The following is an 18,510-nucleotide window of genomic DNA, read 5'->3' as shown; positions in this document are numbered from 1 at the left end:
GCTTTTGCAACCTCCCCATCTAAGTTCTACTAGACCGTGCTATACCTAAATTCTGATTTAAGTGGCAGTCATCAGACTTACAACATGGATGTATTGACTTTCTGGACCCTTCAAAAAACTTAACACAAAACAAGTATTTCACATAGCAGGGTTACATAGAACAAGGAAAAAGACAGTTTCTCTGTCCACTGAAATACAAAACTGACATATTTTATGATCTGAAATCTGCCACTGGAGTTTTATAGCCAGTGCAGAGCTGGTCTTGCCAATTGATCTTCTAGCTTTCCAAGGATCTCCGGACAAATGCCCCATGGTGCTATCCTCAGTGTCCCCTTCCCTAGTCACCCTACCGCATTTAACCAGCAAAGCACTTACTGAAGAAAAAGACTTCTGAGTAGGAGAAAATACAAAGAAGCCAAAACTGATTTCACAAGGTGAGAAAGAAGGACAACAAGACAACACTAAGAACCTGAAGATAGCTGCTCCTTTTATTTCTCTTGTTACCTGTTCGCTCCTCTCTCTGCTGGCCTCTTTTCTCTCTCTCCTCTATCTCAGGAAATTTGAGAGGTGGTTTAAAAAGTCCATTAACTAAAAACCCACATCTTGTGGCTGACAGTCCTTCACAGTCAAAACTCAAAAGGTGAGGTCCAGCCACCGTGAGTTACACAGGCTGGAGGTACAGGTGTTAGAGGAGAAGCCCAGTACCACAGAAGCAACATACTGGAACAGCATACTAGTCAGCGGTGGCAAGAGTACAGGAAGGGCAGAAAAGGAGAAACACCCTTTAGTAAAAATAATTTCATGTTTTTCATAGATTCTGGAAACCTAAGGAGCTATACTTACACAAAAGCACCATCTTATACACAGTTGTGCAGTTTTTAGCGGCCAGATTTTGAGGGATAATGTGCAGAATTTTTTAAGAGGTGTACTAAGTATGTTTAATCACCATCCAATCTGGAGGCTGCATGTTGAATTTCACGCACACAAATCTAATGGGTAACAGACTATCATATACAACCCATTCTTTGCTAAGATGGCAATTTTAATCCAAAGTTAAAACAACTGGGTGAGTTTTATCATTATATCCTAAACAACAAAAACCACCATTCTAAAAACTGCTGGGGTAATTAAACAAACAGATGTCATCTCTCAATTGTGAAAATGTACGTGTCATTGGAAGTAACAGAACATTAATCAGATTCAATGCTAAGAACTAAAAGAGGTGCAAGGACTGGGCAAAATTATTGAATGAGTGCATTAGTATTTCTGTGTATACCACATTACTGCAATCCTAGGGACTTATCTTCCCAACATCACATAGCACAGTTTTCAGCATTATCATCCTAACACAAACCTGAGGTAACATTCATGAAAAGCTTCAGACATAGTATGAAAGAAAAGAAACAAATACTACAGCTATTTTAAGACACTACTGAAAAGGTACTGAAATGAGACTAAAGGAATCCAATACTCCCTACTGAAACAGAAGGAGAGGTAGAGTCACTGGAAGCAATGCAAGCTATCTAAAAGAAGAGAGATTTCACCTTCTGACCTGTCTGCTCAGGCTACAAAGCTAATTTAAGCCTGAAATGCTGAAACGCTGTTCACTCTTGCATTGATACTTGTGTAGCAAAAGCTGACTGAAACCTGACTAACCTATTTCATTGAAGAGCACATTGAAATGACAAAGGTGTTGTTAATTCATCATGTACACGTCCTGATGTGTCTTCTGCATTTCAAACTTTGCCTTTATGATTTACCATCTAAAGTTTGTTCAACTATTCTCCCAGACAAAATGGAAGACTGCTTTGTCTTAAACCTACCATATCTTCAAGTCTAGCTACAAAATAAGGTTTATTTAGGTAAACAGCTAACATAAGTTTTTTTTTTTTTAAAAAAAAAAGGCTGAAACTGATAATGTCCCACTCTTCTAGATATACATTCCTGAACCAGTTTGAAAAAAAAAACCCTGGGGGAAAAAATCTGTAGAAGGAATAAATCTATTTGTTTTCAGGGTTTTGAAATAAAATGAGCACTATGCAGCTGTCACATCAAGTATGTTAATACATAAACAAACCCCCAAGCCTAATACTGCATGGAACATTTCTTCAGTCATACTACAGTGTTACTACTACCAAGGCGAAAGTGCTGCTCAAATCAAATGAATGGATCACAAAGGAGTGTAGGAGGTTAAGAGCTCTTCAACCAACAACACAGACTGATGAAATCAACGCATAACATAAGCACTGATATGGAGAAAAGCTGTTTAGACTGTCACCACAGTTCATTCTAGTATTTTAATGTACAAAAGGAAGCATTTTAGTCAGTCTAAAATACAAAAAGATAATGCTTTATTTTTAACTATATTATCTTATTAGTCAGTGGAATAGCTGGGTAAGTTAAGAAGCAAGTACTTCCATGAACTTGGAGCCTAATGACTTGCTCAAGGTTTGTAAAATTAATCTACAGTAAACCTTACACTTGAATGTCTCCCAGTCCTGTGACCATGTGGCAGAGCTACAGCTGTGCAAAGCCTTTATATTCATAAAATCACAGAATGGTTTGGGTTGGAAGGGACCTTAAAAATAATCTATAGTTCCAACCCCCTGCCACAGGCGGGGACACCTTCCACTAGACCAGGTTGCTCAAAGCCCCATCCAGCCTGGCCTTGAAGATCTCCAGGGATGGGGCATCCACAGCTTCTCTGGGCAGCCTGCTCCAGTGTCTCACCACCCTCACAGTAAAGAATTTATTCCTAATGTCTATTTTAAAACTATCCTCTCAGCTAATTACTTAATAATGTGAACATATAACTATGTAATTTATGCTAAGACTGTCAAGTTGGGTTCTTTTTCCCCACAAGAAACAAGCTTTAGAGCATGACATAACTGACCCAGCAGACGCAGCCATAAGCACTCAGAATACAATTTTTCACCTTAAAAAAAATCACTTGAACTTTTCAGTATTGTGTCTTTGGAGCGACTTGAGAAAATGGCCACAAAAAACCCCCACAACTTTACAAACTCAAGAAAAGAACACCTTTTACCCCTACCAACTAATTCAAATGGAACTAGGAAATACAAGTCCTACACAAGAAACTCTTTCAGAGTTAGGCACAGGGCAGACCTTCATTCTGAGCACAAGAAATCATGAAACAGAGCGTGCACTGTGCTCTGCAAGCAGAAATGATTCACTAAAATTGTATTTGTCTTTCCATGCCTGCTCACAGCTTTGCTTGTGATTAGCTTGTGTACGTTCAGGTCTTCCCATATGTTGATATATCCTTCTTTAAGAAACTTTAAAGTGTTATAATACTGAAATCAGGTGAATAGATTTATTATTTTTTTCTCTTGTTTGTTGTGCTTTGGTATTTGGCTCCTGCTGTATTTCAGTTTGTTCTAGGTAACCTACTGGAAGCCTCTCACAGACAAGTTATACCATATCATTTTTTTCTGCATGCTAAAATCTCAAATAATGCTTATCTCTTTCAAAAGGAGAAATTTTTAAATTCAAATTGAACTTTCAGATAATTGGTACGACTAAATTGGCAACTACTTCAAACAGGATCTGCTCCTAAGTTTCACCGGAGAGAAGAACTCTCATGCCACATCACTGCCATGGATCAGGAGTTAACCACAGTATGTGAATTTAGGTGTCAGGATATTATACTATAAATCTGTGACTCTAAGGCAGAACCTGGAAACTTGCTGAGAAGCCCCCTTTTAAGGATGCTAAAATCCTTCAGTTCCTATAAGGAAGCTTGCTCCAAGAGATGGGATTTTTCCTTTGCAGGGCATGATACCAGCTATATGTAAACCACAGGATGTAGTAGTAATTTCTTACAGAGTCCCTCTAAGCAAACCGGTTTCTTTTTTTCCTCTACAGAGAGGCAATGGCACACCAGCATTAATTAGAAACTTATGCCCTCATATTACCATACACTTAGCAGTTACACTCCATTTGACTTTAAAAAGCTACCTGTGTTAGTCACAGCAGCTGCACCAGCTAAGGAACAAGACAACAAACAAATTTCTCTTTAAGATACCTATTTCCCTATTAAAGGTATGTGCCCTGGGGTTTGTTACTTAGATGACTTGAACAGCCTGCTTTAACATCTGAAACAGTGATCACATTTTTAAACAACTTCCAATTTCCTTCACCAAATAAGCACTGACTAAAGCTGCAAAACCAGCACCCATTTTGAACCAGGACCAACCCTGTGCCCGTTCAGACACACCCCTTTTGCTGGCTCCTGCAGAATGGCTCATCGTCCTCACTGTCATCTTTCCTGTTACAGCTCCCTCCCCACAAAAATGTTATTATATTCAGCAGTACCTGAATATCCAAAGGCCAAGAGTGACTGCTGAGAATCACAGAGTCATTTAAGTTGGAAAAGACCCTTAAGATCATCGAATCCAACTGTAAACCTAACGCTGCCAGGAACCTAACACTGCCAAGACTTGTTCAATACTCTGCTTGTTCAATACTCACTGAAAGAAGTGGGCCTGAAATGTCATACTCTGTAGCACTGCATGTCAAGTAACACTTGAGCTACAATTAAAAAAATTTACATCCACAGTGTTCTCTGGTGCAAAGAAGACACAGCGATTAGCCAAGAGATGCAAAAGCATATTTATTCTTCCTAGTCATAGTTATGTAAGTGACGATGGGGCAGAAGAAACCAAAGAACTCTGTGTCAGAATTTATGGAAAAAGGGAGCAAGCAAACTATGGCTTTACTGACTTAATTTTATGAAGAACTTTTTATAATATATAATTGACTAGGTCAATTATTTTTGGAAATACATGTATCAGGAAATATATGCATCACCTTACTAATGTCTGCCATTTCAAAACAAACTGCTGGCCAAAATAAGTTCCTGTAGACTAGAGTAGAACATTTTAATAAGGTGACTCCAAGCAAAACAGCAGGAAATCTAGGCAATAAAATAACAGTAAACTGGTAAGCTGCTCCTTATAAATGTGATATACTATTTGCACAGAACAAATAGTTCAGCCTTACTGCTTCCTGAGTGCACACTCTTGGCTAAATACAAAGAATTCTTTTTTAATGTAAAGACAGAAGTAGAGTGAGAAGGAGATAAAAGTTGGAACTATCTACCAGTTAAAACACTCATTGCCTCTGCTGATTCACAGTAACTTAAACCAAAAACATCAGATGTATACCAAAGAAATCTAAAATCCAACTCATTTAATTGGGCTTCTTACATTTATTTATAATCCTATACACACACAAATGTAAAATTTGAAGGATAAAATTATTACTATGCTTTAAAAACCAAGGGAAATCTTGCAGGCATCTTAATTGCACACAGTGAAAGACAGTGCCCACTGCAAGGAACATATCATTTGAAGAAGCAAGGCAGACAAATAATACCCGAAGAAATAGAAACAGAAGCATGCAGTAAGAGGTGTGTGGTGAAACCTGATTCAGTGACACACAGCCGTAAGAGAACACTTCTTGGCTCCCAGGTCCAGCAATCTGCTGCTTTGGATTCCTGAAACCAACTTCACCCTTCACTAGTTTGAAAAGGCCTTTATTTAGAGCAAAAAAGAAAAAGTATTTAAAAATCTTCTATCTTTGTATGCTTTGGAATATTGAAACACTTGGAAAGAACAAGTTTTCATTTCTCTAGACCAGAAATATTTCAAGGTATGTTAATAAATATTTCAAAAAGAAAGACAAGGTGTCTTTCATTAACAGGTTCGGTTTTAAACCTATAAAACTTCAGACAAACTGAACTTTTAGCCCACCACATCGTGTTCCACGCTGGTTTTTGGCTATTGCTAGTTTTCCCAAATTGTGGTGGGGAACTCACTGTGAAACCTTCCTTTAGAACTAAGGATGTTAGTACCATAAATATGTCTGACCACTTACATTTTCCTGCCAAATGCCCGTCTCAGATTTTTACTATTTAGCTTTAGGATCAGGAAAGGTCTAAACAAATGGGAGCAATCTCACTGCAAACAAAGAGCAGACTTAATTTATGATTTAAACTATTGAAGGCATGAAGGATGTTACAGCTGTCAGTAAGTTATAAAAGCTCATCTTATTTGAAGCCCTTAGCTCTAAGTCATTTAAATGTCACCAGAGAAAAGCTCTTATTCTGAAAACCAAGATAGCATCACCCACAGCTGGCTTTGCACTGGATGCTGTCAGCTGTCAGACTTTGCTGACCTGTAACTCTCGGGTTAACTGAACATTATGTACATCTGTTGTCTTCGTTGCTCCGTACTGTTGGATCAGTTACATGTGACAACAGTAGTGACACTTCTTCACATTTACATGAAGTATTACTTCATTTATAACAAGTTGATTCCTCTGGGTACTCATAGAGATTCTTATGGAAAGCACCTCCTGAGGAAAAACTCTTATAATGCAATATCATCTTAACAATCTGTCTGTGGTTTATATCTAATATACTGACAACCATGCCACACTCAATGCATTTCAAATAATTTTGGGGCAAAACCCCCCAGCAACAAAACCAGTATGTCTGTGTTCTGTGTACCCTTGAGACTGAATAATAAATGAAATGGCTCAAATCATTCCAGTATTTTGTCAGTGTTTCCAGTGGTTTGGAACATGGTATAAAAAGCAAGGATCAAGCACAATGATTTAACTGTGGAAAGATATAAAACCTTACTATGATACAAGAAAAATCCTAATTGGTTATGATTTTGGTATTAGAAAGAGAAGGACATTTCTGGTTTAATTTTATTGTTTTGCTTATGGCATCAGACGCCAGCTTTGTGCCTTACAGCTTCCTTGACATTCACTTAAAACAACCAGCTCATCTCCAGCGCTGCTACTTCTGTTTCTTCTGTGGTGGAACAACAAAGCTCTCGTTTGCCCATCCTTCACCTTTACGTGATGCCCTCAATGCCAGAGTAATGTGGTCTTACAACTAACTTCCCTACATTAATATCAAAACACTCCTTCAAAAGAGTAGAGAAGCAGCAGGTTTGTGCTCCGAGACACAAGAGTACTTCAGATGTAACGCATCAAGCAAAAGATACCTCAATTTGCAAAGTCAAAGTGACAGCAATAAAGGATCATGAAGTAAACATTTATTACTGCTTTTAATAGCAGAAGTATATCAGCATTCTTAGAAAAATTGAAAGGGTGAAAATTTGAGGTGGCAGGGGAATACGACCTTTTTGTCCCAAAGATTAGCTGGTTTTATGTGAGTGGAGTGACTGAAAAGCACAGCACTAATCCCTTAAGAAATTTCAACTTTTTCTAACAGCCAAAATGAGCCACACAGGTAATCAAAAGAAAACATGCTGACCATGCTTCATGCTTATCTACCTTATCTACCATGCTTGCTTGATAGGTACTGAAGGAAGAAGAGCTGCTATTTGACTCTGAGCGGTAACAGTAACTGATGAAGCTCTATTACACCTCTGCAGCTTGATACACATTTTAATTCCAGATCCTCGCATCTATTCTCTTGCACAAGGTCTGTTTACTTGGGCTTCCTATATCAAGGCGTGAATCTCAAACATCTTTAAAAAAAAGGTTACGGATGGGGAAAGGAATCTGGAAAGTAGGAAATCAATCAAACATCTACGTATCTTTCCTTCTTCTATGAAATATGTTGGTTTTTTGAATATGTGCCACTAAGTGCTCACATACTTATTAAAGTGGGGTTGTAGCCTCCCTATAAGTCGGGGTGGACACTCCACTGGGTCACAGTACTGGTTCCTGAAGCTCATGGCCAAATACTAGAAATCTATAGGAACATATCATAATATTAATACACTTCTGCATTGAAAATCTCCTTAATAAATACTATGTGTAAGGATTTAGAAATGTATTTTCTACTAAGACACTGAATTAATCCCTTAAAAGTATTTGTTTTAAGATTCTGTAAAAGAAAAAAGTTTTCTCTCAAGTATAAAAGCTTAAAAAACCCCACAGTAACTAACAGAAATCTTAAAAGCCTGTAAGCTATAGAAACAACATGTATTACCTCACATGCTCATCCTTCAATTAACTTGTGATTTTCAAAAGCAAAATTAACTGCTTTGATCTAAACAGCACCTACAAAAAAATAACTATTAAGTTTTTTCTTTCTGAACAGCAATGATTAATACTTAATTGCCTATTTTCACTTTTCAAAGCTGCTCCTTCATAATTAACACACACTCAGGTAATTTCCTTTCTAGCCCACGATGTTCTACTTCATTACAAAGCTAAGTGAAAATATGGACAAGCAGCCTTGCTTTGAAGTATTCTGGCCCCGCGTTACTGCACAGATATGGCTGCGCTCACAAGCGACACTACGTAGGACAGCTGCAAAAAGTTTCTCTTTAGAAACTGAACTACAAAGGCAGCACAGCTACACTCTTGGGAAAGTCAATAGCCATGTAGCAAGAAGTGAGCTAACTGCGAGTGAAAAATCTGCCTAAGCATCTGCTAGCTTTACAAATAAACTTGCCATTATTTTTTTTTTTATGAGCCTTACCTGACACAGAGACTGTGTGTGACCTTACTCCTTGCTTCTCATTGTTGGCCAGCCTGTAAAACAGAGGTTGGAATCGCTGAATGCTGTACATTCTTCAGAGTCACATACACTGGGAATTCATCCTAACAGGGCACCTACTGTAATTAGCAGGGCCAATCCATTTCCCACAGTGACAGATTTTGAGGGGGAGAAAAGTCAGAAGGGAATCTACCATTTCAAACCCATCTGAGGGAGTAAGAGTGGAGAGAATGCGTTACCATTTTAATTAGCATATTGATTCACCACAACAGAGCACATTTAAAAGAAAAACCAAAACCTAAGTTTTACAAACTTTTAAGATTAAGCCATGCATGTTTGTCAGTGTATGGAATTCTGATGGTGCTTCTACTTTCTGTGTTATCTATTGGAAATAAAATACGAATTGAGTTTTTGTGTGTCAGATGACTTATCCTGTGCAACAATTTCAAATTAATATACATGTCAAGTACATGAAGAAAAACAATTACATTTAAACGTAGTTAGGTATAAATGTTCACTAGAATCAGAAATTTCAATGAATTCTTCTAAATTTTTTTCACATACATATATCAACACAATTTCAATGGTAAGAGAGAACTGCACTTCATGCTTTCATGAATCTGGAATTTCATCTGGCAAGGGCAAATCTTTCCAGATGTAAGATGCTGTTGGCTAGTAGTTTCATGTATTTGAAGAGAGTTCATTCCTCTGCTGCTAAGACTAAAAGTGTATGTGGTGCCCTTCTTTAAGCAGACTCAAGCATACAAATTCAGGTTTGGCAAACTGCCCCCAAAATAGGGAGAGGCTTTTCCTTCAAACTTTATTAGAAATCCCTACAAATAAAAAAAGGATACACTTTATGTAATTAGAAAGTTATTTTGCATTTCTCAGTTGTATCTATTTAAGTAAAAACAAATTTCCTCTTCCATATGAATGCACGCTAAGTTTACCAATTTTACTGCTTCCAGCCTTGCCTCTAATTTCCTTTTCCTCCCTGCATTTTAACTCCTCTCCTTCTGCACCATGAGAAAGCTACCTGGCTACCAAGGGCTGCAGCAGGACCCTGCATAGGAAGAGCAAGCAGCAGTATCCAAGTGGCTGGTTTCTTGCAGTTTCAGGAACAAATTGTGTTCCATACTCCACCCCATAGTTAAAAAAGTAGTAACACCAACTCTGGACTCTTTCCAGGAATCAAGGGAAAAAACAGAATGAGGTGCCTGGGTCAAAGTAGGCACAGTCCCTGTGTCCCAGAAGAAAAAGGAATAGATAAGGCGCTATAAACTGCTGATATTCATTTGGACTTTCAACAGTTATCTCCCACTACTGGGATACTGGTGATACTGCCTGATAAGGTTCAAAGAGAACAATCTGATGATAAGTGACTTTAAAATGGCTCTGAATGTGGCTATTGAGGAAGCAGTCAGATTACAAACAAGCAAAATAAAAAAAGTGGCTTGGTAAACTGAAGTTCAGGAGGCTGCAATAATGAACTGTCTGTGGAAAGGGGAGAGAACCATCACAAACTGTCCGACAGGATGGCGATGTAGCTACTGACACCAGGAGTGTAGAGAATCAGCAGGCAGAATTAACAGGCTTGCCTACCACTGCATTATGGACTCCCAACCAACTCCCAAACAACGTAAGATGTATTCTTAGTTCAAACATAGTTAATGAGAAATCTTTTATTATTTACCTTAAAGCTTGGAAAGAAGAAAAATGCAGATATATCTTAGAATACTTTATAAGAATTATTAGATGCAGACAGAAAGTCTCAGCATACCTTTGATACAGTATCACCATAAAACCAGCCATAAAACCAGCCAGAGGGGAAAAAAAAAGCAAATCTGTTTGCCCAATATAGATTAGATATTTTACAAATCCACAATTACTATCAAAGAAGAATATTTTTACATTACTATATTAAAAAAAAAAAGATTTAAAATTATTTGCCACGTAAATGGTATTCTTTATTACACTGAACCTAGAGATCCCAACTTAGACTGGCCCCATTATGGAAATTTTATTAACAAAAGGTGACACAACAGATTCATGATATAAGGGGGAAAAAAAAGTATTTTCTGTATTTCACATAGCAGAAAAAGGGACAAATAAGAAAAACAAGAGCACAGACTGAAACCACAATTCAAAAACTGTTTAGCATCACGCATATACTTAAATTTATTCATGGACTCAAAACAAATAGCCTGAATCCCAGTCAAGTCTTTTCCAAAACATCCTTCTTTTGTTACTGTCAAATATGATGGATGCATTATGCACTTTTTTTCCTCAGGTTTTATTTCTGGTATCCTTATAGTTTAATACTGCTGTCAGTCATTTATGCCCCTTGGTCCCAAATCACCACCTGCTATTTGTCCTAGAATCCAAAAGCAAAAATAAAAATCAAGCACATATAAAAAGTCCTAAAGTGTCACTTAAGCAAAACTATTTTTCAAAGCATTTTTAAATATGTAAGAAAACATAAAACTTACTTTGGTATTGATGGTAAAGCTCTTTCACCTTCTGTGTAAACAAGAGGAAAACAGGATTAAAACTTTTTCAAGTCTCCAAATAACCTCTCTCAATGTGCAATACGTACATCCCTAAAACAATAATCATCACAATCTCTCAGGGAAACTTATGCTGATTCAAAAGACTGCTCTATACATATATTAAGAGCAGCATATCAACACAACTCCTTCTAACCAGTGATAAAGACCTTTTGGCAAACTCTTATCTGAGAAAACAATGTATATGGAATATAAAAGTTTTTTACTCTTAACAAATAACTCTAATAAATCACCTGCAGAAGGTATGACAGTATCTCATCTCTCTAGTAAGAAATGCTTTTATCTCCAAGATGTGCTAAGTGCTAACATATAAATAAAACAATTGCAGCCAACTTGACTTCCAAGTAAGACAACTAACATAAATCATTAACGCAGGTAACTTATCATATTGATTTCACATTTGGTTGAGAATACACAACAGTAACACGTAGTATCCAGAGATGAAATTAGCTTTTTGTGAACTATTTCCAATCCTTGACAGTCTTTTCTTTGATAATGGTATGGTGTATAAAAGCTTGGATGTACATATTCGAGGGGGTTTTGTCCCCTATTGGCTTTGATGAGACACCTGATATACCTGTGGGGAGGGATGATGGAAAAGTTACTAATCCTTTACTAAAACACCAACAATTTACAAAAGATTGAAGTATGCAGGGAAGGACAGGAGGTAGGCAATTAAAATGGGCTTCACTCTCTAAATCACTTAGTACTGACAAAGTGACCTGAGAGAAAACTGGATAGCCACACTTCTAGTATATGTCACCATTTTCTGTTTATAGAAAATCATGTAAATTCTAGTTTGTTTTTAGCACATGTTAAAATTTCTGAAACTTCCAGACATCTTACAAGTAAACTACAGTCTCACCTTTGTGCACACCAAGATGTGCCCAATTCCCAGACGCCATGCTCAACATGGCAAACTACAGTATTTCCTTACAATTCTTTTGCTGTCTGAAGGTAGAACATCATTATTTGGCTCATCAACCTAACTCTGTTTTGATCTGTCTGACAGGGGCTGTTGAAAAAGATGATGCAGGAAAGGTGGCAAACAGGAAGTTGTGATTTGGAAGATTGACCTAGAGCAGCTCGGCAAAGTCACTACCGAATGAGGAACAGCAAGATTATACAAGAAGCATGAGGTGGGAGATAAAGGTATTGTAATAGTTTAGGGTAAATGATACCTTTGGGGGACGGAAACAAAAGGCAGAGATCCTTAGAAGTAGGGTGGAGTGACAAGTATGAGGTCAAAGGCATGAAGGTGGCAGCCTGGCAATAGAAGACTGGAGGCTAGGTGCCCAAAAAGGAGACTGTAATGGGCACTAGAGGCTTCACACTGGATGGAACTGAGCAAAAGACATCAAGATTGGAGAAGCAGGTAGAAGAGTCATGCCTGCTACTATGCAGACCTCCCTAGGGTTGTGAACAACACTCAAAAGGATCTTAAATTCCATTTGATACCTACATCAGCTGTCACCCATTATTTGTGAAAGCACCCTGTGTTGTAGTTTACACCAAGCTATGCTGCTACTGCTAGTCATTCCAACACTGCTCCTACATTTGGCAGCGGATTTAATGGTTTAGATGTTGCTGATGAATCACAGGTCTTACTGGTGAAACATACTTGCAGTCTGTTGTTTTTAAAGGTTTAGAATGTGATACAAACTTCCGTATTAAAAGAGCTTTATTAAACTGCACAGTTAACTTCATCATTCCATGTTTTTAAATCAAGATAATGGATGCACAATTAGTAAGCAGCTATTCAAAAGTCTTGCTCTTAAATATGTAGCTCCATTGCATATTAACTGCATACTACTAAAACTGTATTCTAGAGATGGAATTTTAATTTCCTCCAGGTTTTTTTTGGGGGGGAGGAGCACATCAGTATCGTATTTGGGGACTTCAGAAAGTCAGTGAACGATTTTGTAACACTTGGAGGGCCAGAATGCTTCATATGTTTAAAGTACTGACCTCAGCTGCAGAGATCAGGTTCTCTCTCCTGCAAATGTAGCCCCAACCTCTTAAGAAAGTGAGAAATACCAGACATGGCAACTGCTAGTGTATGCTTAAGTCAATTACTACCTATCAAAAAGGATCTGAGAGAGATAAAGATAGAATCTATCTTTCCAGTGCAGTATTAAATTTCCTTAACAATGAGAACCCTGTTCTGTTCCTGCAAGTCTGCATGACTGACTTACTGAACAGCTTCCTGTCAGTGCAAAATACAAAGCAAGAATGATAGTAAAAGATCACTTTCACAATAAAATCCTGATTCCATCTTCACAGTAAACTCATTCTACACGTTTTGTGAGGTAAGGAGATCGTGACTAGAAGTGGTATTACGTAATTGGTTGAGAAGTAGTATGATGTAGTTAACAAGTAGAGTGTGACAAAGGTGAAAGGAATTGAAGATGGCTGGAAAACTGTGAGAGGAAATGAGATGGGCAGACAAAGAAAAGCAGACTCTAACACAAGTTAAATGTTTGCTTGTTTCCAGATTGGTTGGAAAAACAAGCAGCATGCATGGGTTCAACATAGCTAAACTCCTGTTATATCTGATCATCTTCCTTTTCACTGTCCTTGGGCAATTTCCACGATGCATGACTGATATATATATTGTTCTCATTAGTACCAGAACAATCCACTGTCATGCACTGAATGGAACTGGGCCCTCGTCCTCTGGGTTGATGGGGGTAGGAGAGGTGGGCAATGCACACTCAGCCCTGGGGAGAAGGAAAGAGCACACAGCACTGCTCTTAAGCCACCATCTGATGTATGCATTGACCGCCCTCATGGACAACATTCCCATTTTGGCTGCTGGAGATACATGTCAAGTGGGGAGCCAGATATGGAGAGGGGAAATGGGAAGTAAGCAAGTGTATGTGTAGGAAAAAAAAAAGAGGCAACCAGAAATGAAAAACTACTATTACACAGTATTAGAGATGCCTCCCCTTTCACTGGAGAAAATTCAAGGAAAATTCATTCACATGGAACTACTGTTGAAATGGCAGTTCAAAGCGTATCTTATAGACACCTACATGCTTGCTGGATACACACTGCTCACTTCAGGCAGCATTTCCCAAGTTGGTGCTCACTTGTTTACAGCTTATATCCCAAATAAAATACGAAACATTAATTAGTACCCTTGGAGGTCTAAAGTCAAAATTTGTTACTAACAGCATCACGGTAAAAGCATATGTTGTTTTTCACAAGTTGAAACCCACAATGTTTTGCCGAATTCTATATCCAGTTAGAAATCGGGATATGCATGATTGTATTGGCATGCCCGTGCCCAGGCGCTGGCAGCAGGAGCTGCAGCACAGCCTCTGTGAGGGGAGGCCGGGGCTGCCCCGGTCCGGCCCCAGCGCCCCCCCGCAGGGCACAGCTGAGCCCCTCAGCCAAGCCGGGGGCGCCGGGGAGCGGGGACACAGGTTTCCCCAAGGGCCACGGGCGGCCCAGGCCGAGGAGGAGGCAGCCCAGGGGGCAGCGGCAGCAGCGGCAGCCCCAGCCCGCAGCAGGAGGAGGGCAGGAGGTGCCGCAGGCCCGGAGCAGGGCTCCCCTGCAGCCCTGGCGAGCCCCCGCCGGGGCAGAGCCCCAGCCTGCAGCCCGGGGAGGGCCCCAGGCCGCAGCTGGGGGCTCTGTCCTGCAGGAGCTGCGGCCCTGGCGAGCCCCGGCGGGAGCAGCGGGTCCCTGAAGGGCCGCAGCCCGGGGCAGGGCCCGCGCTGGCGCAGGGAGACGGGGCAGGAGGCGGGAGCGGGGCTGAGGGGCCGGCACGGGCTGACACACGGCACGGCACGGCACGGCCCGCGGGGGCAGAGGGGCCGGGGGGGCAGCTGGGAACGGGTAAAAGTTGACAGAGAAGCTTTTTTTTTTAATGTTTGTCTTGCTTCTCACAACCCAAATACATTTAAATTGGTAATAAATTGATTTTCCTCCAGTCAAGTCTGCTTTGCCCATGTTGGCAACTGGTAAGTGATCTCCCTGCCTTCCTCTCAACAGCTGAATTTTCTCATCCTACTCTGTCCCCCTGCCCTGCTGAGGAGGGGGTGAGCAAGCAGCTGAGGCTGGCTGCTGGCCAACCCACCTTTTTGGTGCCCCATGTGGAGCTTCAGGAGTTCAAGGCAGCAACAGTAATTGAAAAGGTGGTGGCTGAAAGTCAGGCTGGAGAACAGCAGGGAGGGGAATAAATACGGGAGCTTGTATGCTGGTGTTGGGAATATGTTGTCGTAAAGTGGCAATAAGGAGAAGAGTTTTACTGTGCATATACTGTTGTGGGTTTTTTTTCTTTTTAGGTGATGATACCTTAGATCCATTCCTACCACCCCCTGGCTCCAGGAGACATGAAAAGAACTCTCAAGTATTTTGGTTCATCACAACATAAACTGCCCTCATCTAACTGAAATTATTGTAAAAGCAAAATCAGTGAGATGTCAAACTAGTCAAATTGGTAACAGTATCATGAGATTTATTAAACACTGTCATTCCATTAAAGTGAAAACGGTGCTTGCGGTTAATTTGTGTGAAAACAGTAAAAACTTATTTAGAGAACTTAATGGATTATTTAATTTTGGTATTTTGAAACTCAAAATTCTCAGTTTTCATTTAGCTGTAATCTTTTTAGATTCAAAGGGAATGTTCCAATGTAAAGGTGAGTTCTGCTATGAAGGAATGACAATCAGATAACCATTTCAGTTGCTCAGGTGTTTTTATTCCCCAGAGTCTTTTTGGCCTTTTATAAGAGTGTTGACAATTGACAATTTTGCATTACCTGTAAAGCTTGTTTAAAGTGATTAATAGATACAAAACTCAGCCACTAGACTTAAGATCACAGGAATGCTACTTTGTGCATAGCCCAACCAGTACACGGCCACTTAGTATCAGTTTAAGTTTTTATCAGTGGCTTCATTTGGGCTCTTCGCTTGTAAAAGTTAAGTGTGATAATGGAAACACAAATATTAAGTTTAAAGTTTCCACATCAGTCTAAAGGGATAATAGAAATACTAAAATGTTTATGAAAAATTAAACAAACTGAATGGAAATACGCCAAATGCTGTCCAGATCTTAAATGTTACTAAGTGCTCTCACCAAATGAAGAGAAACTGGGTTATTAACAGATATCAAGACTGATAATATCACAAAAACACAGATTCTTTTAGTAATCAAGAAGATAATTTATGAGGAGACTTGCAATAAACATGTAAATTTACAACAGAGGGGATGAGAAAGTTCAAAGAGGGGAGAAAACACATCTGTTGGATCAAGAGTTGTTACATGATTTGTTTCTGATGTGCCTTATATAATCAGAGCTCACTGTGGAAGGGCTCTGGGAATGCAGATCATGGCAGGGACAGCTCCTATGAAATGTTTAATTATTATCTTGAGTTTTGCTATGAACTTAAAAAAAAACCACCAACATAACCCTCAGACAAAAGAACCCCACAATTTATTTTAACTGGAGGGATTCTCTTCATGTTTGCATAAAGAGGAGTGTTCCCAAGTGCTATATAATGCTCCTTTAACTCAATCGCTGCTCATTTGCTTTATGTTAAAATACACCAATAAGAGTATCACACAAACACAGTCCATTAGATGCACTGATTTATTTTGCACTCATGCCTACCAGCAAACCACAGTGCAACACAGTTCTGCAACAGAAAAATCTGAGATCATGTCCTTCACCGAGCTTAGTGAGTCTAGAAGATGTAACAGCTGAATGATAAGCAAGTCAGATCAGAGGAAGACAAAAATTAGAAAGAAAAAGTGCAAATGCAGTGAGTCAATTTATATTGTCACCACCTATAGTCAGGACCCCACATGCCCTGCAAATCTTAGATGGCAGCTGCTTGTATGCATCGTGAAGCAAGTAAGCATTGGAGAGGACACAGTAAATCCTGTAGAGATTTTGACTGGGAGCTGCTCTCTTGCCTGGGGCAAGAACAGCAGAGCAGGGTTTGGCTGAGAAATGGAAGTGCATGTGACTGGAGCACAATCAGCGCCACAATACACAGCACTGGAAGCTTGCACACTGGATGAACAGAGGTAAGACTCGATGAAGGCCATGACTGCCTGCAGTTGCTGTTGTGGATGACAGAATTTGAAACCATCAGGCAGTGGTATTTTGTGAAGAGCCTTTGTGTACAGGTAAGAAACGAAAAGCCATTCTAGTGGCAGAGGATCAAGCTGATAATAGCACTGGCAATGTCGACTGGATGGACCAAACTGCTGAAATACCACCAGTGCCAAAGTGGCAAGAATTGGGACGTATTCTACAGAAAAAGTGGAGGACAGTCTCAGAGCTACCCATTAGCTTAGTATGGTTGAGAAGTGGGGAGAGGAAATGTGTTAAGATCAGGAAAAGTTTTAAAACCTCAACTTTGGCTACTGTAACTTCAGGCTGAAAAACAGCCAACCCACTGGGTATCAGAAGGGAAGTTTTGGAACAGAGTACTAAGGATTGTAACAAACGTCACCCATTTTTCAGAAAGGAGGCACAAAAGACAATTGCTTACAGGTATTGACTAGCCTAGTGAAATGAAAAAATTGGGTTGTGATGCCTGTTTCATTTTTAGAACAACAAACTACCATTATCACTGACGCTTATCCTTTTGGTGATGAATTTTGGTGTCAATGGTTCATCATCACTGAGCTGCGCACCAAGATGGCTAGAAGAGATGAGTTTGTGTGCTGGGAAGATTCTCCTTTGTATGGAGGTAAGGTTGCATGACTAACGCAAACTCTAACAAAGCTGTTTGTGTTGGAGCTAGAGGTCACTCACACACGCTAAGGGTCAGAATTAACAAACATGCAAGTTTAAGAATAATCTGAACAATTACTAATTGCTGTCAAAGTATCTAACACACTATAATCACACTTCTTCACTACTCAATGACCAAGTTTCAGTTTGTTGGGGATTTTGTGCTGTGCGCAGGCAGGATGCTATATATGGACCTGGGAGAGACCTGAACTATGTTACTAATATTCATTTGAACAGTTACAAACCAGGGAAAACCAAACAAAAAAGCAAAAACATGGTTAAAAGGGGACTCAGCTTCAGATTGGTGAGCTGCTGGGATAGTTTGTGTACTTCCTTGTATTATAAACAGGGAAGATGGAAATAGTTTATTTTTTTAGAAACCAAAAATTTGGATGGGTTTTCACAGATAAAGATTAGTACAGGAGGACAGAAATTTCCATCTTTAAGTAGCTTTGCTTGGATGTTTTCAATAATTAAAGCTGGCTGAAATGAGAAAACAATCTAATGAAATTTAATTCAAATTCTCTCTTTAAAGCGAGGTGTACCTGCACCCTTGTCTCACTGCTCCCAGTTTGTGGGTTGCTACAAAACCAACAACACTACAAAACGCATCTCTGCTTTAGTTCTATTTTATGAGAAAAGCTCAGGAGACTTCTCTCAAACTTTCTATTTTTTTAACTGCG

The 18,510-nt window shown here is 39.5% G+C and overlaps 1 protein-coding gene across 16 annotated transcripts in view; it reads right to left on the bottom strand.

Moving 5' to 3' along the window:
• Positions 1 to 18,510, bottom strand: part of PTK2 (protein tyrosine kinase 2) — a 223,846-nt gene that overhangs the window by 60,212 nt on the left and 145,124 nt on the right. For all 16 annotated transcript variants that reach the window (XM_037381990.1, XM_037381994.1, XM_037381991.1 and 13 more), the window contains 2 exons: positions 10,999 to 11,029; positions 8,492 to 8,544 (listed from right to left, as the gene is read on the bottom strand). In XM_037381990.1, coding sequence (XP_037237887.1) covers positions 8,492 to 8,544; positions 10,999 to 11,029 — 84 coding nt within the window. The remainder of the gene's footprint in view (positions 1 to 8,491; positions 8,545 to 10,998; positions 11,030 to 18,510) is intronic.

This window comes from Falco rusticolus, chromosome 3, assembly GCF_015220075.1.
Source record: "Falco rusticolus isolate bFalRus1 chromosome 3, bFalRus1.pri, whole genome shotgun sequence".
NCBI lineage: Eukaryota > Metazoa > Chordata > Aves > Falconiformes > Falconidae > Falco > Falco rusticolus.
The sequence above is the reverse complement of the archived record's forward strand: the minus strand, read 5'-3'. Positions and strand labels throughout refer to the sequence as shown.